At 41.5% G+C, this 24,051-nt stretch overlaps 1 protein-coding gene across 2 annotated transcripts in view; it reads left to right on the top strand.

The window, feature by feature from the left end:
* Nucleotides 1–17,028, top strand: part of Armc1 (armadillo repeat containing 1) — a 57,094-nt gene extending 40,066 nt beyond the window's left edge. The window contains exons 4-7 of one of the 2 annotated variants that reach the window (XM_045144384.1): nucleotides 7,010–7,199; nucleotides 9,810–9,926; nucleotides 10,011–10,085; nucleotides 14,890–17,028. In XM_045144384.1, the coding sequence (XP_045000319.1) occupies nucleotides 7,010–7,199; nucleotides 9,810–9,926; nucleotides 10,011–10,085; nucleotides 14,890–15,081 (574 nt within the window). In that variant the 3' untranslated portion in view covers nucleotides 15,082–17,028. The remainder of the gene's footprint in view (nucleotides 1–7,009; nucleotides 7,200–9,809; nucleotides 9,927–10,010; nucleotides 10,086–14,889) is intronic. The other variant, XM_045144385.1, reaches the window with a different exon arrangement.
* The last annotated feature ends 7,023 nt before the right edge of the window (nucleotides 17,029–24,051 follow it).

Raw genomic sequence — 24,051 nt, 5'->3', positions numbered from 1 at the left:
AATCTCTTATTTTGATGTCATCTTTTTCTCCTGGTTTGAGGGTCTTGTGTAGGTAGTACCAGGCACTACAAGGTTATGGATGTCCAGGCCATTTTGTGCCTGGCAGAGTGTGCTGTCAGCAGTCCTACTCTTCTTTTGGCTCTTGCATTCTTTCTGCTACCTCTTCTGCAATGGACCCTGAATCTTAGAAGGCGTGACAGACATCTCAGTGCTGAGCACTACTCTTGTCACTTCTTCTCAGCACTGTGGTGCCTTTTGAGTCATTCCAGAGGACAACATAGTCTGAAAAGAGAAGCTTCTCTAAACAAAAATGAGAGTATTAAGAAAAGTGCTTACAGGGTAGTTTGGTGAGCATAATATATTCCCCTGTTAGATTTTCATTACCAGGCACATATTCTCTCCCATGGAGCGGGCCTCTAGTCCAATTAAAGAGTGGTTGGGCTGGGCGTGGTGACACACACCTTTAATCCCAGCACTTGGGAGGCAGAGGTAGGAGGATCACCGTGAGTTCGAAGCCACTCTAAGTCTACATAGTTAATTCCAGGTCAGCCTGGACTAGAGTGAAACCCTACCTAGGAAAAAAAAAAAAAAGAGTGGTTGGTTTTCCCCATTACATACATGCCACTTTTGTATCCATTGTCTCATTTGGCCTAGCTGACCAGATTTCAGGCTTGCAATGTCCACAGTTGTTTATCACTGCTAATGACCACTCTCTCATAGGGCTGCATGCAGTGTAACTTTTTCCAGTTTTCTTTTTTTAAAAATTTTTCGTTTATTTTTATTTCCTTGAGAGTAACAGACAGAGAAAGAGACAGAGAGACAGACAGAATGGGCTCACCAGGGCCTCCAGCCACTGCAAACGAACTCCAGATGCTTGAGCCACCTTGTGCATCTGGCTTATGTGTGTACTGGGAAGTTGAGCCTTGAACCAGGGTCCTTCGGCTTCACAAGCAAGCACTTAACCGCTAAGCCATCTCTCCAGCCCCCCCATTTTTCTTTTAACTTGTCCTCAGGGAGGAAGTTTTTAACTCAGCTCCAGCTTGATTTCTTGGGGACCTTGCAGCCCAAACATGTGGAGTCTTCAGCAGTAGAAGCTTACCATTTATTTCTGGTGGGAAACCAGGAGCCTTGGCAATGACTTGTAATGTTTTAAGGGCATCAGGGTCCTCCCTGGCCAACAGCTACTTGAAGGTATCCTACCCCTGGCACTGAAATTTTACTAGTAACAGTCTATGGCTTCTGGGTGTGCCATTATCCAAAATGTAGGTTTCTATACAGCCTCTTCATACCCTCTTAAATTTTGATTAGCCTTCTTCTTCCCACCCTTCCTTTACTCAAAAAACAAAAAAAAGAAAAGTCTCTAAGAAAGTAATTTATTATATGAAGTTGGTGAAAGTATACAACTGTGAAATAGGAATTTAAAAATGTGCTACTAGGGATATTTAATTAATTCAGATAACTGTTTTTGCTTAGCTAAGTAGACATATGCTCCAGTGATTCTATAGATAAAGTTTTGTACATTCTCATCTTTTTTCTTTTGGTTTTTCGAGGTAGAGTCTCACATTAGCCCAGGCTAACCTGGAATTCACTCTCAGGGTGGCCTTAGACTCACAGTGATCCTCCTACCTCTGTCTCCCGAGTGCTGGGATTAAAGGCATGCGCCACTACCCCTGGCTCATTCCCATCTTTCTGATTGAAATAGTGTGAGCAACCTCTAAAGAAAGGCAGTAATAACTATTTGAACCCCCTTTGCAAATTGTTCATTTGAGTAATGGCTGTTTTTTCCCTCACTTTGTTACTGCCAATGTGGAAACCATGAGACTAGATTTATTCAAAAATTAAGTCCTTAACCATGTGGAATTCATGAGATGGAATGGACTAATTCCTGTCCTATATCTTTTTAAAATTTTATTTATTTATTATTTGAGGGAGGCAGAGAGAATAGTGCACACCAGGGCTTATAGACACTGCAAACTCCAGACACATGTGCCACTATGTGCATCTGGCTTATGTGGGCTCTGGGGAATCAAACTTGGGTCCTTAGGCTTCACAGGCAAATACCTTAACTGCTAAGCCATCTGTCCAGCCCTGTTTGTGTAGCTCATGCTGGCCTGATCCTTCTGCTTCTGCCTCCTCAGCAATTTCCTAGTGGTGTGTGCCACCACAACCAGTGCTGTTATATATTTTAAGTATTCTGCAGAACCTTTGGGTAAATTGGGAAAAAAAAAAAAAGTCAAATAGTTTATTGTTGTCTTTGGGGTGCTGGAGATTGAATCTAGGGCTGCATGCAAGTGCCTTGTCCCTGAGCAACACTCCTAGACAGATGTGTTGTCTTCCTGCCTGCTTGCCTATCATACCTACCTTCCTATCTATTCTCTCTCTCTCTCTCTCTCTCTCTCTCTCTCTCTCTCTCTCTCTCTCTCTGTGTGTGTGTGTGTGTGTGTGTGTGTGTGTGTGTGTGTGTGTATGTTTTGAGGCAGGGTCTCTTGCTCTAGCCCAGGCTGGCCTGGAACTCACAATGATCTCTGCCTCCCGAGTGCTATGATTAAAGGCATACATCACCATGCCCGGGTATCTAATTTATTTTTGGTAGAGTTAAATTCTTTTTATAGAACCTTATTTCAATAAGGATGCCGGGAAATGGCTAATTCTGAACTTCTAATTCCAGAGAAAAGAAGACTAGATTAAGGAAGCTGATAGCTGAATGATCTTTTCCCCCCTAAAAGTCTTGGTTTAGTATTGGTGGTCATTCCTCACATGTCGCAGTTTAATTAAATAAAATGAAAATTTTAAAGCCGGGTGTGGTGGTGCATGCCGTTAATCCCAGTACTCAGGAGGCAGGGGTAGATGGCTATGTTCGAGGCTGCCCTGAGACTACATAGTGAATTCCAGGTCAGCCTGAGCTAGAGCAAGACTTCTACCTCGAAAAAAAAAAAAATTAAAATTTTAGCCTCGTGTGGTGGTGCATGCCTTTAATCCCAGCACTTGGAAGGCATAGGTAGGAGGGTTGCCATGAGTTCGAGGCCACCCTGAGACTACATAGTGAGTTCCAGGTCATCTGGGATAGAGCAAGACCCTACCTAGGAAAACAAACAAACAAAATTATTATTATTTTCCAATTAGGCCAAGGTCAGGGAAATAGGTCAATTGGCACAGTACCTGCCTTGCAGCATAAGGACCTTAGTTTAGTCCCCAGAATGCACATAAAAATGCCGGGTGTGGGCTGGAGAGATGCCTCAGTGGTTAAAGGCGTGACACACACACACATTTTTCCAGGAAGATGGCCAAGGCCAAGTGACAGAGTGAGCTAATATAGGTAGATGAATGGGGACAGGTTTTAGAGCCTTGACTGTATGGTAGAAGACTCAGACTTAATTAAGGTCATTGTTAAGTAAAATGAACATTTTCTTACAGTTAGGTATGTTTATTCAACTAATGAATAGAAATTATTATATGTGTGTTGTTCAGTATGGTAGCCACTCATTACATGTAGGTATTTAAGTTAAAATTAACTGAAAGTGGGAATGGAGGCTGTGTTTGGTAAGAGAGCTTGCCTTGCAAGCTTGAGGCCCGGAGTTTGATCTTCAGCACTTGTAAGATGTTGAATGGCCATGCACTCCAGTAACCCCAGTGCTGAGGGAGGCAGCCACAAGGGGATCACTGCGACTCACTGGTCAGCCAGTCTATCCAAAAACAAACAAACAGAAGCAATAAAAATGAGTGAGCTCTATGTTCAGAGACCCTGTTTTCTGGAAATAGGGTGGAAAAATAGGACGACACCGGAAGTGTGTGCACAGGGTGTGCACATCTACTCACACATACACACGCACCAAAAGCACCATATTACTGTGTCACCCATACATGCAAACAAGGTGAAATTAAGTAAAATTTATTTCTTTAGTTGTATCTTATTTCAACTGCCTGTGAGTGGATAGTGCAGATATTCTGTTATTGTAGAAATAGCTATTGGAAACTCTCCGTGGTGGTGCATTCGTTTAATCCCAGCACTTGGGAGGCTGAAGATCTCAGAACGAGTACCACATTAACCTGGGCTAGAGTGAGACCCTGCCTCAACAACAAAAAGAATTGAAACTCATTTATGATTTAGCATATATGCTTTGTAAAAGACAAAATATAAATTAAGAAATAGCATTAATTAGCCAGGCGTGGTGGTGCACACCTTTAATCCCAGTTCTCAGGAGGCAGAGGTAGGAGGATCGCTGTGAGTTATAGGCCACTCTGAGACTATGTAGTGAATTCCTCAGCCAGAGTGAGACCCTGCCTCAAAAAACAAAACAAACAAACAAAAAAATCAGCTCGAATGTATTAAGAAATCTCTTTCTTGAAATAACCTAGAAATAATCTTATTCCAGTTTGCTTTCTCTTTTTGGAGTTTTAGGTAATTTATTCAGAGGTCAAGCAAGTTTCAAGTAGAAAACTGAATGGTGATAATGATGGAAGGACATATAACCTAATCTTATTAGTTAGTTTCCTATTTAAGGATAGTCATTAAATGTACTTTTGTACATTATAGGATGGATTTTTGCATCTGAAGAAATTGACTTCCTTCCTTCTCTCTCTTTTTGAGGTAGAGTGTCACTCTAGCCCAGGCTGACTTACTCTGTAGCCCAGGCTGGCCTTGAAGTCAGTGATCATCTTATCTCAGCCTCTCAATTGCTGGAATTAAAGGTGTGATCTACCATGTGTGACCTAGAACTGAGAATGTAAATGAAAATAGAAGATGTATAAGGCTAGCTAGGCATGGTGGCTCATGCCCAGTACTTGGGAGGAGGGAGTAGGAGTGTAAGGCCGACCTATTTAAAAATAATAATAATAATAGCTGGGTGTGGTGGCGCACGCCTTTAATCCCAGCACTCAGGAGGCAGAGGTAGGCATATTGCCCTGAGTTCAAGGCCACCTGAGACTACATAGTAAATTCCAGATCAGCCTGGACTAGAGTAAGACCCTACCTCAAACAAAACAAAACAAAACAAAACAAAACAAAACAAAACAATAATAACCCAGTGGGGCTGAAGAGATGGTTTAGTGGTTAAGGCACTTGCCTGCAAAGCCTAAGGACCCAGTTTCAATTCCCTAGTACTCATGTAAAGCGAGATGCACAGAGTGGTGCATGTGTCTGAAGTTTGTTTGCAGCAGCTAGGGGCCATGGCATGCCCATTCTCTCTTTTTCTCTCTCTCCTTGCAAATTAAAAAATAAAGAAAATTAAATGAAAAAACAAGAAGAAAAGACCATTACAGACTAGATGCTTATGGTGTGAATTAGGTGTCCCCTATAAACTCATTTTTTAAAAAGATATTTTAATTTTTGCTTGACAGAGAAAGGGAGAAAGAGAGAGAATGGGCGTGCCAGGGCCTCTAGCCACTGTAAATGAACTCCATATGTATGTGCTCCCTTGTACATCTGGCTAATGTGGGTCCTGGGGAATCAAACCCGGATCCTCTGGCTTTGCAGGCAAATGCCTTAACTGTTAAGCCATTCCTCCAGCCCAACTCATGTGTTCTGAATACTTTGTTTCCAGCTGGTGGCAATTTGGGAGGTGGAGCCTTGGTGGAGGAGATGTGTTGTTAGGAACAGATTTATAGGAGTTATAGCTAGCTTCCCCTTTCTAGAATCTGTCTTACTACTCACCTGCTGTGGCAGAAGTGATGTGTAGCCTCTGCTCATGCCATCTTTCCCCTGCCATCACATCATGGAGTTTTCCCTCAAGACTTTAAGCCAAAATAAACAACTTTCTTCCCATCAGCTGCTTTTGATCGGGTACTTTGTCCCAGTAATGAGAAAGTAACTACATTATTAATTATTGTTTTGTTTTGGGTTTTGAGATAGGGTCCTCAGGCTGTCCCTCAAATTCACTATGTAGCCAAGAATGACTTTGAACCTTTTTAAAAAATATTGTATAGTGGGCTGGCAAGATTGTTCAGTGGCTAAAGGTGCTTGCCTGCAAAGTCTGATGGCCTGGGTTCAGTTTCTTAGTACCTAAATAATGCTAGATACACAAAATGACACATACATCTGGAGTTCATTTTTAGAGACAAGAGGCTATGGCATGCTCGCTCACTCTCTCTCTCTTGCAAATAATAAAATATTTAAAATAAAAATATATTTATTTGAAGGACAAAGTAGGTATGACAGGACCTCTTGCCTCTGCACATGAACTCCATTTGCACACCACTTTGTGTATATGGCTTTACATGGATACTAGGGAATTGTACCTGGGCCTACAGGCTTTGTAAGCAAGCACTCTTAACTGCTAGGCTATCTCTCCAGCTCTAACTTTTTTTTTTTTTTCGAGGTAGGGTCTCATCCTATCCCAGGCTGCCCTGGCATTCACTATGTATTCTCAGGGTGGCCTTGAACTCAAGGCAATCCTCCTACCCCTGACTCCTGAGTGCTGGGATTAAAGGCACCACCATGCCCGGCTTTGAACCTTTTTTTAAATATGTTATTTGTTGGAGGGGAGAGGGAGAAACAGAGAGAATGGGCATACCAGGGCCTTTAGCCATTGCAAACAAACTCCAGATGTTAGTACCACCTTGTGCATCTGGCTTTATGTGGGTGCTGGGGAGTTGAGCCTGGGTCCCTTGGTTTTGCAGGCAAGTTCCTTAACTGCTAAGCCATCTTTCCAGTCCCAACTTTGAAATTTTGATCCTCCTGCCTCCACCTTCCACGTGCTGGGATTACAGGTGTGTGCTACCACATCTGGTTTGTATGGTACTGGGGATGGAACCCAGTACATGCTTGACAGGCACTACCAACTAAGCTATATCTCCATCTCCATTTATGTGGTGCTGAGAATCAAACCCAGGGCTTTGTACGTTTTATGCAACCACCACCAACTGAGCTGCATCTCTAGCCCCATTATTGATTATTCACTGTTACTACAGTTAAACAAGGTATCAGAATAAAGGAAACAAAATTTGTTAAGATTGAGTGATAAAATTATGGAATCAATAAAAGTGACCTCATATTTATTTATGTCTTTTCAAGGACAACAACTCCAGGAGAAACAAAACTTCTGGCCTCTGAAATCTATGATATTCTTCAATCTTCCAACATGGCAGATGGTGATAGTTTTAATGAAATGAATTCACGTCGAAGGAAAGCTCAATTTTTTCTGGGAACTACGAACAAGCGTGCCAAAACAGTGGTTTTGCACATAGATGGTCTTGATGATACGGTAAGCCTTCTGTAAACCTGTGGTGCATAAGATGGTAAGAGAGACCACTTTGTTCATTGTCACTTGCAACATTCTTTCTAAGAAAGTGGCAATGTTAATATTTTATGTGAATGAAAAAGGGTCATTTTGTTCTACTGGTGTCAGTTAATCAGAGGGACATAACAGTATTCAATTTAAATGTTCATATCCCTAAAAATATATGAAGCATAATGTCTGAGTTGACAGAAATACAGGGGAAACAGATAAATCATAGTTAGAGCTACAGATTCGAATGTCACTTCTCATTTGGATGTGGTTGTGCACATTGCCTTTAGTCCCAGAACTCAGAAGGCTGAGTTAAGAGGAACACCATGAGTTCAATGCCAGCCTGGGACTATGCAGTGAGTTCTTGGTCAGCCTGGGTTAGAGTGAGACCTAGCCTCAAAAACTTAACAAACAACAACAAAAAACAATGTCACTTTCTCAATTATCAGAAGTATGTAGAAGGCTATAGTAGAATCAAGTAATGGTATCAGTTAACCTTTGATATTTTATAGTAAATTCCAACAACAGGATAATCTTTTCATGTGCCACAGGAATATTAAGATACAGTGTATTGTGTAAAATAAGTCTTAATACATTGAGAAGGATTGAAGCCCTCTTCTCTCTTACCCTTCTCTCCCTCTTTCTCCCTCCTTCAAGGCAGGATCTTGCTCTAACCCAGACTGACCTAGAATTCACATTATGTATTATGTAGTATGTAGCCTCACAATGACCAAAACTTACAGCCATCCTCTCTCCTACCTCTGTCTCTCAAGTGCTAGGATTAAAGGCATGCGCCAGGATGCCTGACCTTTCTTTTCCTTTGTTGTGATATAGGGTCTCACTCTAGCCCTGGCTGGCCTCAAACCTGCAGCAATCCTGTCTTAATCTTACAAGTGCTGGGAGTATAGGCCCAGCCTTAGAACAAATGTTTGATTTTTTTTTATTGAATTTTTATTGATTTCTGTGTATATTTCATGCCCCTCCCCCTAAGTTTTATTATTCCTTTCTTCAGCTAGCTTTGAATTTGGTTTACTTCTCCAATCATCCCCTCTCTCTCCAGTACTTGTGATTGAAACTATATCCTCATATATGCTGGACAAGTGCTGCACCCCTGAGATATCTCTAGCCCTCTTTTTCTTGTTAAGTAAAAAGTTAATACTGATTTGAGATTGCCTTTTTTCACATCTTTGCAGCTATAAATTTTCCTTGTAGCATTGCTTTCTCTATACCACATAAGTTTTAATAGGCTATGTTTTCACTTATCTGAAAGTGTTTCTAATTTCTCTTATAATTTCTTTCTTTTTCTTTTTTTTCAAAGTAGGGTCTTGCTCTAGCCCAGGCTGACCTGGCATTCTCCCTGTAGCCTCAGGGTGGCCTTGAACTCAAGGCAGTCCTCTTATCTCTACCTCTCAAGTGCTTGGATTAAAGGTTTGCACCACCATGCCCAGCATGATTTCTTTTTGATCTGTTAGTTTTTAGGAGTATAATATTTAATTTCCTAAAATTTATCCTGTTAGTGATTTCTGATTCTTTTCATGTGATCAGATAACATCCTTTGGGATTTCATTTCGTCTGAATTATTGGGTTTTGTTTCATTACTTAATATAGTCTATCTTGGGTAATGTTTCCTGTGTAGTTTTTTTTTTTCCCCCCTAGGTGGAGGTCTTATGTTGCTCTGGCTTACCTGGAATTTACTCAGTAGTTCAAGGGTGGCCTCGAATTCATGGCAATCCTCCTACCTCTACCTTCCAGGTGCAAAGATTAAGGGCATGCACCATCATGCCCGGCTCCTCTTTTGATTTTCAAAAGATTAAAAAAAAATTTAGACAGGGGCTCATGTTCCATGTTTCTGTCAATAATGGACCATGTGTGCCATTGTGGTCCTATAAGGTTACAATGGAACTGGCATCACTTCATACTTGTACTATAGCTTCTCCTAAAAATATATATTTATTATTTATTTATTATTAAAGAGAGAGAGAGAGAGAGAGGTGGGGGTAGGCAGATAAAGAATGGGTGTGCCAGGGCCTCTAGTCACACAAATAAACTCCAGACACATGTGCCTCCTTGTGCATATGACTTTACATAGGTACTGGGGAATCGAACTTGGGTCCTTTGGCTTTGCTGGCAAGCAGCTTAACTTCTAAGACATTTCTCTAGGCTCCTGTAATGTAGCTTTTTAAAAAAAAATTTAATTTTTATTAACATTTTCCATGATTATAAAAAAAGTCCCATGGTAATACCCTCCCCCCCCCACTTTCCCCTTTGACATTCCATTCTCCAATGTAATGTAGCTTCTTGATGTTAGATATGTTTAGATATCCATGGATACACCATTGTGTCACAGTTGCCAATAGTACGCTGTTGAAGACTTTCAGACTGAGAACAGTAGGCCATGCTGTATAGCTGCGTGTGTTACATAGCTTGGCTGCCCATCATCTAGATTTGTGTCAGTGTGCTCTTTCCAGTGCATCTCAGAGCATACCACTGCAGTGACCCATGACTAGCTGTTGGGTATAGCCTAAGTTGATTTCTTTCCTTTTATTATTTATTTATTTTAATAACTATTGGCTTTTAATTTTTCAGTCTCGAAGAAATCTATGTGAAGAGGCTTTGTTAAAAATTAAAGGTGTTATTAGCTTTACTTTTCAAATGGCTGTTCAAAGATGTGTGGTGCGAATTCGTTCAGATTTGAAAGCAGAGGTTAGTATCTTTAATGGCTGAATGTGCTTGACATTGTGAGTAAGCAAATTGTTGTTCAGAACTGTCTCTTTTATTCTGGTCCAGGCTTTGGCATCAGCTATAGCATCAACCAAGGTTATGAAAGCTCAGCAAGTTGTGAAAAGTGAAAGTGGGGAAGAGGTAAAAGTTTTATTTTCTTTATATCTAAGTCAGACTTTATTGTACAAGTTTATTTATTCATTCTTTTATTTTGTTGCAGTCAAATTTGCATTGCTGCTAGAAAACACCCAACTAGAGGCAGCTTTTGGGAAAAAAAAAAGAGGTTTATTTTGGCTTACAGGCTTGAGGGGAAGGTCCATGATGGCGGGAAAAACAATGGCATGAACAGGGGTTGGACACCCCTGGCCAACATCAGGTGGACAATAGCAACAGAAGAGTGTGCCAAACACTGGCATGGGGAAACTGGCTATAACACCCATAAGTCTACCCCCAGCAATACATCCCCTCCAGGAGGCTTCAATTTCTAATTGCAATCAGCTGGGGAACCTAGCATCCAGAACACATAAGTTTATGGGGGACATCTGACTCAAACCACCACAATTTATTTGCATGTTTCTGTGTATAGTTATAACAGAGTTTCTTTTTGCTTCATAAGACACTCATCCAGCGGTACCTGGGTGGCTGGTGAATTGAACCTGGGAGGCAGACTTTGCAAACAAGCTCCTTTAACCACTGAGCCATTTCTTCAACCCTCAGACTTTTCTTTTTTGTTGACAAGTTCCATAATTATGGACAAACCATGGTAATTCCCTCTCCCCCCTCTGTTCCCTTTGCAACTCCAGTCTCCATCATATCCCCTCCCCCTCTCAGACTTTTATTTTTCATGGTTAGGAGATTGTTCTATTTCTAGAGAATAAATGTTTCTTGGTTTACAGTTATCAGTTTTAAGAATATAGAGAGATTTTCTGTGGATTTCAGAGGGTGGTCTTATAAAGAAAACTTCTTTTATTTCAGAAAAATGATGTTTCTTTCTTTTTTTTTTTTTTTAATTGAGGTAGGGTCTCACTCTATCCCAGGCTGACCTGGCACTTACTGTGTACTCCCAGCCTGGCCTTAGACTCCCAGTGATCCTCCTACCCCTGCCTCCCAAATGCTGGGATTATAGGCATGCACCACCATGCTCAGCTCAAATTTTAATTCTGCCACTTTGTTTTCTTTTGTGGTACTGGGAATTAAACCCAGGGCCTCTTGTATTCTAGGCAAATGCTTTATCCTGAAGTGCTGATTTTATGTGGAACTAAAGGATACAATGGTTTCCTTAGAGTGGTTTTTACTGTCTTTCTAACCTTAACTAGCTTTTCCAATCCAGAAAATGAAAGCACATCCATTGGACAATTATGGTGCTGTTGCAGTCAGCTCTGTGTTGCTGCACAAAGAACCCAACCAGAAGTAGCCTATGTGAGGAAAGAGTTTATTTTGGCTTACAGACGCAGGGGAAGCTCCATGATGGCAAGGGTAAATTACGTCATGAGCAGAGGGTGGACATTACCTCCTGGCCAACATTAGATGGACAGTAGCAGCTAGAAAGTGTGCCATATACTGGCAAGGGGAAGCTGGCTATAGCACTCATAAACCCGCCCTCCCCCCAACAATACACTGCCTCCAGGAGGTGACAGTTCTCAAATTGCCTCCAACTGGGTACCTACCATTCGGAACACATAAGTTTATGGGTTACACCTGAGTCAAATCACCACAATCTGCCCCTGACCCCATAAACTGATGTTTTTACATCCATGATGTAAAATGAATACATTCAATAAAACTTTAAAAGTCTCCATAGTTTTTATCAATCCCAATGATATTCTGACTGTCCCCATACTCTAAGGTCTCTTAACTGAGCCATAATACCAAAAACAAACAAGCAAACACAAAATGATAATATGGTATTGGGCAGAGCAAATAAATATGCAACCAATACAAGATTTAAAACAAATAGGCAAATGTCAAACTCTAGCACCAAGTCTGACAACTCTAATAAGTGACAAGACCTAAAGTGTTCATAATTCTAACCAGTATCAAGTCTCTGAAGTCCCAATTCTGCCCCTTCAGCTAGGCTGCTCACAGTCCTGGAACACTTCATTTAGTGCCAGCAGTTCTCCTTGGCAGCCATCCCATAGTCCTGGCATCTCTATTGAGTCTCCGTTGCAATCCACAGTTTATCCACATGGCTCCATCAGGCCTCCACACAGGTAATCAACAAGCCTGCTTCACACTGTCCATGGCCATTTCCAAAATACAAGACTGTGTTGCAAATTTATTTTTATTTTTGAGAGTGTGAGAGAAAGAGGTAGAAAGAGGAGGAGAGAGAGAATGGGTGCACCAGGATCTTCAGCCTGCTGTATATGATCTCCAGATGTGTGTGCCCCCTTGTGCACATGTGTGACATTATGTGCTTGCGTCACCGCATCTGGCTATGTGGGACCTGGAGATTTGAACATGAGTCCTTAGGCTTTGCAGCAAGCACCTTAACCACTAAGCCATCTCTCCTGCCCTGTGTTGCAAATTTAATTTCCCTACTTTCCTGCATTTGTTATACTCCATAATACCAGGTAGGCTACCAATTTGTTAATCTTGGGGGTGGGGAAATAAAGCAGACTTTGAAGAACCAGATACTCCTTCAGTATTCAGGACCCTTCAAGAGAGTCTGTATTCCTCCTGTTGTTCCAGTGCAGGTCAACTGGCCCTACCTCAATGATTGTAATCTCTCAGACAAATGCAGCTGAATAGGCAGCAGTTTTGGCCCACCTTTTTTTCTGTGTCATATTTATCTGCTCACACCAGTCATTATCTATGCAGTGTAACCCTGTACAAGTTCTTAGGACACGGCCATAATAGCAGGCCTCTCACACGTACTGCTTTTCTCCCAGTCCAGGCAAAGCTCTTTCTTCCACTTATAAGCCCAGCCTCGCATTCTGCATTCAGGTCTTTCAACTCTGATCAGATTAGTCCATCAAGCTGTGCTTACAGTACTGCAGGGCTTCTCTTAAGTCAAGGTTTCAATCCTTCCACGTTCTTCTCCTCAAATCATTTGACCATAGCCTGATAGTCAGGTTTTAGCAGTGATGATGCCACTTCTAGGTACTAATTTTACTGGTGGAGGCAGCTCTGTGTTGCTGCACAAAGAACCCAACCAAAAGCAGCCTATGGGAGGAAAGCTTACTTAATCAAGAGGAAGGTCCATGATGGCAGGGGAAATGATGGCATGAGCAGAGGGTGGACTTCACCTCTTAGCCAACATCAGGTGGACAACAGCAACAGGAGACTGTGCCAAACACTGGCAGGGGGAAGCTGGCTATCACACTCATAAGCCCGCCCCCAAGAATGCACCACCTCTACAAACATCCAATACCCAAATTGCTATCACCTGGGGACCTAGCATTCAGAACACATAAGTTTATGGGGGACACCTGTGATAGGGAAGCATGACTCTGTATGCTTTGAAGTGCATTTGTATTTCCATAGATGAAAGGTTCTGTGGATGTCCAGGGGCTCAGAGTAGCCCAACTCTTGTCTGTCACCTTCACAGAGGTTACTAATTTGCTCCGAGAACCTTGGCAGAGCAGCAGTTAATATTTTTTTATTTAATTTTTTTTTATCAAACAGTTTCCATAATTATAGATAATAACCAATGGTAATTCCCTCCCTACCCCTACTTTCCCCTTTGAAACTCCACTCTCCATCTTATCCCTCCCCCTCTCAATCAGTCTTTTATTTTGATGTCATGATCTCTTTTCCTCCTATTATGATGGTCTTATGTAGGTAGTATCAGGCACTGTGAGGTCATGGATATCCAGGCCATTTTGGGTCTGGAGGAGCATGTTGTAAGGAGTCTTATCCTTTCTTTGGCTCTTATATTCTTTCTGCCACTTCTTCCACAATGGACTCTGGAAGTCTTGGAAGATGTGATAGAGATATTTTAGTGCTGAGCACTCCTCTGTCACTTCTTCTCAGTACCATAGTGCCTTCTGAGTCACCCCAAGGTCACTGCCATCTGAAAAGAGAAGCTTCTCTACCAAAAGTGAGAGTAAAATTAATATATGGGTATTAACATTAAGAGAAGTGCTTACTAGGCAGTTTGGTGAGCATAGTATATACTTTTAGCCAGACACTAGCAGACATTATACTTCCTAGGGCTTATGACTAACCCTATTGTAAGTTTTTAGTATCAGGGATGTATTCCCTCCCATGGAGTGGGCCTCCAGTCCAATTAGAGAGTGGTTGGTTTCCTCCATAATAGACGTGCCACTATTGCACCTGTTGGCTCATTTGGCCTGGCAGCCCAAATTTAAGGTTTGCAGTTTTCACTGTTGAATATCTCCACTGGTGATTTCTCTCTCTCCCATTGAACTGCATGTAGCATAGCTTTTTCCAGCTTTCTGGCAGCTGGACTACATGGAGGTTTTCAGCTCAGCTTCAGCAGGGTTTCTCATTGACCTTGCAGCCCAAGTATGTGGAGTCTTCAGCAGTAGGGTCTTACTATCTATTCCTGGTGGAAATCCAAGAGGCTTGGCAATGACCTATAATATTTTGGGGGTATCAGTGACCTCCCTAGCTAACAACTCACTGGAAGGTATCCCATCCCTGGCACTGAACATTTTCTAGTAACAATGTATGACTTCTGAGTGTTCCATTTTCCAAAAAAGCAGGCTTTCATATGACTTATTTATGTCCTCTTAGATTTTGATTAGCCCTCCCTCCATCTTTCCTTTACTCAATCTCTTCCTCTGACCTCACTTAGGCCTTTTTACCCCTATTAAGCTCAGAACAGCATTTATAAGAAGAAAGTACCAGAAGGGACAAAGTCTTCAAGAATAAAAATGTTATTGGAATTAGGACTAAAGATGACCTTTAACATATGACATATATGTGGTTCATCACATTAAGTTGATTTTGTAATAGTTCTTTCATTCATCTTCTGTATCAGATGCTGGTCCCATTCCAAGATACTCCTGTGGAAGTAGAAGAGAACACAGAGCTGCCTGATTACCTGCCTGAGGATGAGAGTCCCTCAAAGGAACAGGACAAAGCAGTGTCTCGTGTTGGCTCACACCCAGAGGGTGGAGCGAGTTGGCTGAGCACAGCTGCAAACTTTTTATCCAGATCATTTTACTGGTGACTTCAACTTCAGTTTGGGGCTCAAGGACTATGTCAACCAACAAGGGGCCAGTTTTCCATTGTTGTGGTGAACTGTCAAGTGCAATTTGCAATAAGTTATCATGAAAGTTTTTAGATTACACGATTGCGTATGCTGCATTTTACATTTTATTGGACATTTATCTCACTGAGTGGTATAACAGAGGCTACAGGTGGAGTTTGTTTATGAAGGTATTTTGGTATTGTTTTCCTTTGCTTATTTGCCTCACAATTTTAAAAACATGGGTCCACTGTTAAAACCACATGTATGTGCAGCTTTTCATTCTATTTTATACGAAGCATGTGATTAGGAAAAGTAATGTTCGCCTCATGCCTCAGGATCTTTCTGAAGAGAAGTTTTTCATAGCTCAAGTTGTGCATGAATTACTGAATTCTTTGTCAGCTTTTCTTCATGAACAATACATGATACGTGCTTTGGTACTCATCACCAAAAGTTGAAAACATATCTTGTTTGCCCTCTTTTGTGCCTTTTTAATTTTGCCAACCATGTTTATAGAAAGGACATTACTAATGACATTCTGCAAACTGAAATATATAGTAGTCCCTTAAAATATAATTCTTTAAAAAATTACAATCTTATGTGATATAAATTTAATAAGGTTAATACAAAATCAGTTAAGAAAGAAATGTGTAGTAGCAGAGTACTTTTGGAAATATTTGAATGCGACCAAATGTGGCTCTAGTTGACTACTGTTCACTTTGGTTTTGATCAGCTCTTAAGAGTTAGATCCACCGTGATACTGTGAGCAATGTAAATGGTCTGTCAGCCTTACTGTGTGATTACACACTGTGTCCTGCTAGAAAAGGGTAATTGTAGTAAAGAACTGACAAACTTGAAGAAAGAAAACAGAAATTTCAATGCCTATAATGCCACAGTGCCACTTTGGTAGCATCTAACCTAATAAGAATTGCCTGGCTGAAGCCTATACAACAGGGGTTTCTTTTTACTCTATTTTGTGAGGTTATTTTAAAAATGCTGCAGTCATATTCAACTTTATTTTTTAGATCCAAAATATTGCTTATAAAGAAAGAAACCCAGCATTGGTCACTTACTTTGTTTCTCATATCTAGCCAGATAAAAGGGATTTCATTGACAGTAAGTTATATAAATAAATATATACATATAAGTGTTTTGTAGATAAAAACAAATTACATGTATGTAATGCTTTTTAGAAGTTCTGAAATATTTGGCAAGTAAGATTTTCTTTTTGGAAATCCAGCTAAATCTGTTTTAATGTTAACATGATTAAAAACTAATAGAAAGAAACTGAAGTTCATTATCGTCACCATGTAGAGCTGCTATTTTACTACTTGGAGAATGTGAAGTGAAAATTAGACCTTGGAGGATTTCCTTTCATTTTTATTGCTTCTCTTTTAGAGAAATATTAAAGCATCCAGTGTTACTGGAGAAAAATAATTGTAAAATACCATCACTAATAAGAGTTTTGAGCTCTGTTCATTAACATTCTGACTCTGTGGAGGGAAAAGTGCTGAGAATATTGAGAACAATTATTTTTTTCCTGTGTCTGGTCTCTGGTTCAAGTGATAACGCACAAACAGGAGATACAAGTTTTCAGGGCACATGCTGCTTTAAATGCATACGACTACTTGTTGCCAGAACCAGATGTGATGGAAAATAAAAACAAAAACACCTCTTTTCTATAGCCATTAAAGCAAAGTTTACTTTTTGTTTTAACAAGCTTTAGTTCTACTTTGCATTATCACACATCTGCTTATTTAAAAGACTAACCCTTTGGTATTATGGTTCAGTACAAGTAGGTGTTTCAGCTTGATGTTTATGTGTTCTAAGTGGTCTTTTATTCCCGGTCTTGTAAAGCAGTCAAGGCAACTATAATGGCATTTTTTGAAATATATTGTAAAATAATAAAAGGTAACAATTAAAATTAAATGAATATTGTATTCTTATAGTAAAAACACTATTGATTATTCTTAATTTCGTTTTTTTTTTCACTGCTGAATATCCAACCCATGGACTCATGAATGTTAAAAGCCCATTGACTACTTTTTTCTTTTTTTAAATTGACAATCATGCATTTGAAAAAGAAATTCTTATTTTTTTGAGGCTAGGTCTCACTCAAGCCCAAGTTGAATTGGAACTTACTCTGTAGCTCTAGACTGACCTTGAATTTATGACAGTTCTCCTCCCTTTGCCTCCTAAGTACTGGAATTAAAGCTGTGCACCACCATGCATGGCTGAAAGTTTTTTTAAATTATTTTTATTTTTATTTATTCGTTTGAGAGTGAAAAAGAGGTAGATAGAAAGAGAATGGGCATGCCACGGCCTCCAGCCTCTGCAAATGCACTCCATATGCATGAGCCACCTTGTCCATCTAGCTTATCTGGGTTATGGGGAATCAATTGGGTCCTTGGTTTTGCAGGCAAGCACCTTAACCACTAAGCCATTTCTCCAGCCTGAAAGATTTTTTAAAAAATATTTTTATTTATTTATTTGTAAGCATAGAGAGGATGAGAGACAGACAGAATGGGGTGGACTATGGCATCTAGCTGCTGCAAATGAACTCCAGATATATGCACTACTTTGTGCGTCTGGTTTACAAGGGTACTGGGGAATTGAACCTGGGTCGTTAGGCTTTGCAGGCAAGTGTCTTAACCACTGAGCCATATCTCCAGCCTCATTATGCATTTTGAATATAATCCTCTCCCATTAACTTCTCTTGTCACCCCTCCTTGTTCCCCTTCCATCAAACTCCTTGTTTAAATATTTATCTATTTGATATGGGGAGTGAGGAGTATGTGTATGGGCATGCTAGGGCCTCTTGCTCCTGAAAATGAACTCCAGACACATTTGCCACTTTGCATATGGCTTCACGTGGGTACTAGAGCATCAGGCTTTGCAGGCAAATGTCTTTAATCACAGAACCATCTTTCCAACCCACCATGGACGACTCTTAAGCCTGTCTCTCTCTCTCTTTTTTTTTTTTTTTTGCCACCATGCCCAGTATGTGTGTGTATTTTGGAACAGGGTTTCATATATATAATTTGTCTTTTTTGTTGTTTTTTTAGTGGGAAGGGGGCATGACACATGTTCCATTGAATGAAGTTAGGATTAATGCATCTGATTTTTCTTTTTTAACATTTTATTTATTTATTTGAGAGAGAAAGAGGGAGAGAGGGGGTGAGCACATCAGGGCCTATAGCTACTGCAAATGAAATGCAGACACATGTGCCACTTTGGGCATCTGGCTTTATTTGAGTAGTGTGGAATCAAACCTGGGTTGTTAGGCTTTGCAGGCAAATGTCTTACCTGTTAAGCCATCTCTCCAGCCCTGATTTATTTTTTTCAAGGTAGGGTCTCACTGTAGCCCAGGCTGACCTGGAATGCACTACGTAGTCTCAGGGTGACCTTGAACTCAGCGATCCTCCTACCTCTGTCTCTTGAGTGCTGGGATTAAAGTCATACACCACCATGCCCAGACTGAATTATTTTTATTGAAAAAAAGGTCCTAAGTTGAAAATAAATGTGTCCTCCAAGGCGCAGGGTCCATTGTGGAAGAGGCAGCGGAAAGAATGTAAGAGCCAAAGGAAGGGTACCACTCCTTACATATAACTGTCCAGGCAGAAATTGGCCTCAATATCCGTGACATTGCAGTGCCTAGCAACACTTTCACAAGACTCTCATAATAGGAGAAAAGGATGATGACGTCAAAATAAAAGAGATTAACAGAGAGGGAGGGGATGTGATGGAGAACAGAGATTTGAAAGGGAAAATGGAGGAGGGAAATACGGTTTATTGTCTGTAAATACAGAATTTGTCAATTAAAAAAAATAATGTTGGGTGGTGGGAAGATAGCTCAGTGTTTAAAAGTGTTTGCTTGCAAAGCCTGTTGTCCTGTCCCAGGTTCCATTCCCAGTACCCACTTAAAGGCAGACACAGTGTGGCACATGCATTTGGAGGATTTTTTTTTTTTTTTTTTTGCAGTGGTAAAAGGCTCTGATACACCCATTCATTTTTTGTTTATTTATTTGAGAGCAACAGAGAGAGAAAGAGGCAGATAGAGAGAGGAAAAATGGGCACAACAGGGCCTCCAGCCACTGCAAATGAACTCCAGATGCATGCGCCACCAAATAATGTCTATTTAAAGCAAAAATCTAGTGGTTTTCTCCCAATTCAAATTATTAAAGAGAATAAATGAAAAAAATGCTTGCACAATATAAGATGCTGAAACATTTTGATTTGTGATTAGTACTATTGGGGTAAACAAGAGTGGAGATATGGGCTAGAAATGAAGCTCAGTGAGAAAGCATATGCCTGGCATGCACTAGCCCTGGTGTCCATTTCTAGAACATGCAAAAAATAAAAATAAAAATAAAAATAAAATCTTTGTACCAGCCTACGAAAACTTAAAGGCTGTTGTGTCATGATTTTTTTTTAAGTTATAAGAAACAGGGACACAGAGAAAGAGAAAGTGAGAGAGTGAGAATAGGTGTCCCAGGGCCTCTAGCCACTGAAAATGAACTCCAGATGCACGCTTCACCATTCTTTCTTTGTAGCTAGCTATTATCTATTTATCTACCTATCATCTGTCTCTAGCCTTTCTCAAAAAAAAATTATTTTAAGTTTGTTTTCTTAGCTGGGTGTGGTGGCACACACCTTTAATCCCAGCACTTGGGAGGCAGAAATAGGAGGATCACTGTGAGTTTGAGGCTAGCCTGGGATTGCAGAGTGAGACCCTACCTTGAAAAAACAACAAAAACCAACCATTGCTTCCTTCATCAAGTTATTACTTTAGAAGATTAAAAACAAAGAGCAGTTGCATGTCTCTTTTTTCTTTTCTTTTTTTATTGACAACTTCCATAATTGTAGACAATAACCCGTGGTAATTTCTTCCCTTCCCCCACTTTCCCTTTTGAAACTCCATTCTCCATCATATCCCCTCCCCCTCTTTTATTTTGATGTCATGATCTTTTCCTCCTGTTATGATGATCTTGTGTAGGTAGTGTCAGGCACTGCATGGTCATGGATATCCAGGCCATTTTAGGTCTGGAGGAGCACAGTGTAAGGAGTCTTACCCTTCTTTTGGCTCTTACATTCTTTCTGCCACCTCTTCCACAATGGACCCTGTGCCTTGGAAAATGTGAGAGATATTTCAGTGCTGAGCACTACTCTGTCACTTCTCAGCACTATGGTACCTTCTGAGTCATTCCAATGTCATTGCCATCTGAAAAGAAGCCTCTGTAACCAAAAGTGAGAGTAGCATTAATATATGGGTCTGAACATTAAGAGAAGTGCTTACTGGGCAGTTTGGTGAGCATAGTATAAACATTTAGCCAGACACCAGTAGATGTTGTACCCGTAGGGCTCACGACTACCCCTGTTGTAGGTTTTCAGTATCAGGGATGTAGTCCTTCCTGTGGAGTGCACCTCCAGTCCAATTAAAGAATGATTGGTTTCCTGTATAACAGACATGTCAGTATTACACCCATTGGTTCATTTGGCCTGGATGGCCAAGTTTAAGGCTTGCAATGTCCACTGTTTATCTCCACTGGTGATTTCTCTCTCTCCCATCGAGCTGTATGCAGCATAGCTTTTTCCAGCTTTTTGTCAGCTGGTCTACATGGAGGAGGTTTTCAGCTTAGTTCCAGCAGGATTTCTCAGTGGCCTTGCAGCCCAAGTATATAGAGTCTTTAGCAATAGGGTCTTACCATCTATCTATTCCTGGTGGGAAACCAAGGGTCTCGGCAATGGCCTGTAATGTTTTGGAGGTATCAGTGACCTCCCTGGCCGACAACTCACTGGAATCCCATCTTTGGCACTGAAAAATTTCTAGTAACAATGTATGGCTTCTGAGTGTTCCATTGTCCAAAAAAAATAGGTTTCCATATGACTTATTTATATCCTGTTAGATTTTGATTAGCCCTCCCTCCACCTTTCCTTTACTCAATCTCTTGCCCTGATGTCACTTAGGCCTTTTCACCTCCATTAATCTGTCGTTCTTACATATGTACAATATCATTGTCTGTCTCTTAAGTAAAAACACTTTTTTAAAAAGATCTAGGGGCTGGGGAGATGGGTCAGACATTAAGGGTGCTTGCTTGCAAAGCCTGACAGCCCAGGTTCAATTCCTCTACCCATGTAAAGCCAGACACATGGAGTGGCACATGTATCTGGAGTTTGTTTGCAGTGGCAAGCGGCCCTGGTGCACCCATCCTCTTCCTCCTTTCTTTTCTCTTTTAAATAAATAAGGAAATGTTTAAACAAAGATCCAGTGTCTTGGTTATGTGTGTTTTCTTGGCAATAGTGAGAGGGAATGTGTGCATGCAGGTTGACTGGTAACTGCAGAGCCCTGAGACAACATAACATGAGAGTTCATAGGGACAGAACCCTCTAACAGTTTCGAGAGTCAGAAAGAGATCAAAACTGACTGGGAGTCTGCTCTTAGTGTTTAAACTTATACCTGAAGTTGCCTGGTGCCCATGTGGGGAGTTCTGCTCAGGTAGAAGCAGGAGTAGGAAGGCACCAATGCCAGGAGACACCATGGCAGTGTGCATTGCAGCACCGCACATCCAGATAGTTACCTGATGTGTGCTTAAGCAGGCTCTACCTGGTGATGTCAGCATGTTTGTATGCTCAGGTCACCCAGGTCCCCACAGTGCTGGTCCAGTGACTGCAACAACTTGCAAAGATGAGATGAAAGGACGATAGGCTGGGACAAACTCACCACCTCCTGTAAACTAAAGGTCCTGATGCCAGCTGGGTCTCCAGCACATGAAAAAAATCAGTCCTCACTTGTGTTCATGTAAAACTAGGAATGCTCTTCAAAGTGCCTTTGTAGAGCTGGCATTCTTTCCAAGGACAGCCAGTAAGGGAAAAGGCTGCACCAGGCCATGAAGGGCAAGTGCAGGAAAGCGCTGCGGGGACAGAGTGAACAGACAGAAATTGGTGGCCTCAGTGGCCTGGCCAAAGAACCTTCTTAGCAGCCTTCCTGGCAAGCATATGGACCTGGCTAGAACTGCTGGCTGAGGCATCTGTTGAAATAACATTGGATTGTCAGGGAGATACAGGGCCAGTCCCAAAACCATGAAGACCATGAATCCAAACCCTCAGGCGGCACTTCTTGGACAGGCTCTGCACCTCCTGCTTCAAACCCCTCATCTGCTCAACATCAGTTGGTTCCTAATCTCGATGTCCTTGAGGTGTGCTAGATTCCTGTGCGCTATCACTATAATTACATACCAAGTGAAGATGTGTACCTGCCTCTGCCTCCCACTGCAATGTATTCAGGTGGTTGGTTTGTATTTCAAGATAGCTCCCCCCCCCCCCACACACACACCATGATTCTCTGTGTGCTAGCTGGTGTCAACTTGGCAGGCACAGATGTATGCCTGGGAAACACTGAGCTAGGGCAATAGCTGTCACTTGTGTGTGACCAGGCCATTGGTGGGGGTTGGAACTTGGCATAAAGACATGACCATTCCATCTCTCAGATCAATGCCATCCAACTCAAAAAACCATCTCAGAAGAAATTCAGTAACCACCAGGTGGCTGCCTGTGCTTCTCCCTGCCTTTGGTCACTGATGTGTATGCATTCTCCATAGTGCAGGACCATGAAGGCCATATACAGGGACACGACACAGATGAGCAAGAGAGAGCTTGCTGTCCTGGTGTCATACTGCTTCGTGCTCTGTTTTATTTTTTTAATTAATTTTTTTTCAGTTTTTAAGAAAATGTTTATTTATTTGAGAGAGAGAGAGAGAAAGAGATAATGAGCATGCCAGGTCCTCTAGCCACTGCAAACAAACTCCAGATGCATGTGTCCCTTTGTGCATCTGGCTTACATGTGTCCTGGAGAATTGAACCTGGGTCTTTTGGTTTTGCAGGCAAATGCCTTAACTGCTAAACCATCTCTCCAGCCCCTGTTTGTTTTGAGATGGGCTCTTGCTACGTAGCCTAGGCTGTCCCAGAACTTGAGTCATTCCTGTCTCAGTTTCCCAAGTACTGAGAATGCTTTGTGTCCTGATGAAGTTGGGTTTTGGTAATCCAGACACACATTTGGTTTGTAGACTCAGGCATATCCCATGCCTTCATCAGGAAATTCTGAGGTGTAACACTCAGCTCCTCTGGCACTGTCCATCCAGGTCAAGGCCCACAGGTGCCATTGTGAGGCTGCACAGCCCCCAGAACCCCTAGGGTGGAGGCAGTGATAAGGGCTCTCAGACCTGCAGTGCTGACTGGGACCTCATCCTCCAGACTCAGAGATGTCAGCTAGAGAGACGACAGCAAAGCAAGTCCTTGTACCGCCAGGGTTTCCTGCATCAAGTGAGGGCCTGGCAGTTCACAAGGAACTCCGCAGATGACACCTTTAGTGACTAAGCTTATAGCCATGGATGCAATGGGAAAAGTCATCGAATCACTTGAACATGCTATGTAGCCGAAGATGGGCATGACAGGGCCTCCTGCCATTGCAAATGAACTGTAGACGCATGTGCTACTTTGTGCATTTGGCTTCCTTGTCTACTGGGAATCAAACCCGGGGTGACAGGCTTTGCAAGCAAGCACCTTTAATCACTGAGCCATCTCCCCTGCACTGGCTTTTTATTTCTATTAGAACCAAGCTCAGTAAATTGTGTTCCAGGCACTACAGTGGTTGCTTTACAAATATTCTCTTTTAGCCCTTAATTTTTTTTTCAAGGTAGGGTTTCACTCTGGCCCAGGCTGACCCATTGTGATCCTCCTGCCTCTGCCTCCGGAGTGCTGGGATTAAAGGCGTGCACCACCACACCTGGCTCAGTCCTTAATTTTTTTTTCTTTTTTTAAATTAACTTCCATGATTGCAAACAATATCCCATGATAATGCCCTCCCTCCCCCTACATTCCCCTTTGAAACTCCATTCTCCATCATATCCCCTCCCCATCTCAATCAGTCTCTCTTTTATTTTTGATGTCATGATC

This window comes from Jaculus jaculus, chromosome 2 (assembly GCF_020740685.1).
Source record: "Jaculus jaculus isolate mJacJac1 chromosome 2, mJacJac1.mat.Y.cur, whole genome shotgun sequence".
Lineage (NCBI taxonomy): Eukaryota > Metazoa > Chordata > Mammalia > Rodentia > Dipodidae > Jaculus > Jaculus jaculus.
This window is presented reverse-complemented; position numbering and strand designations above follow the sequence as displayed.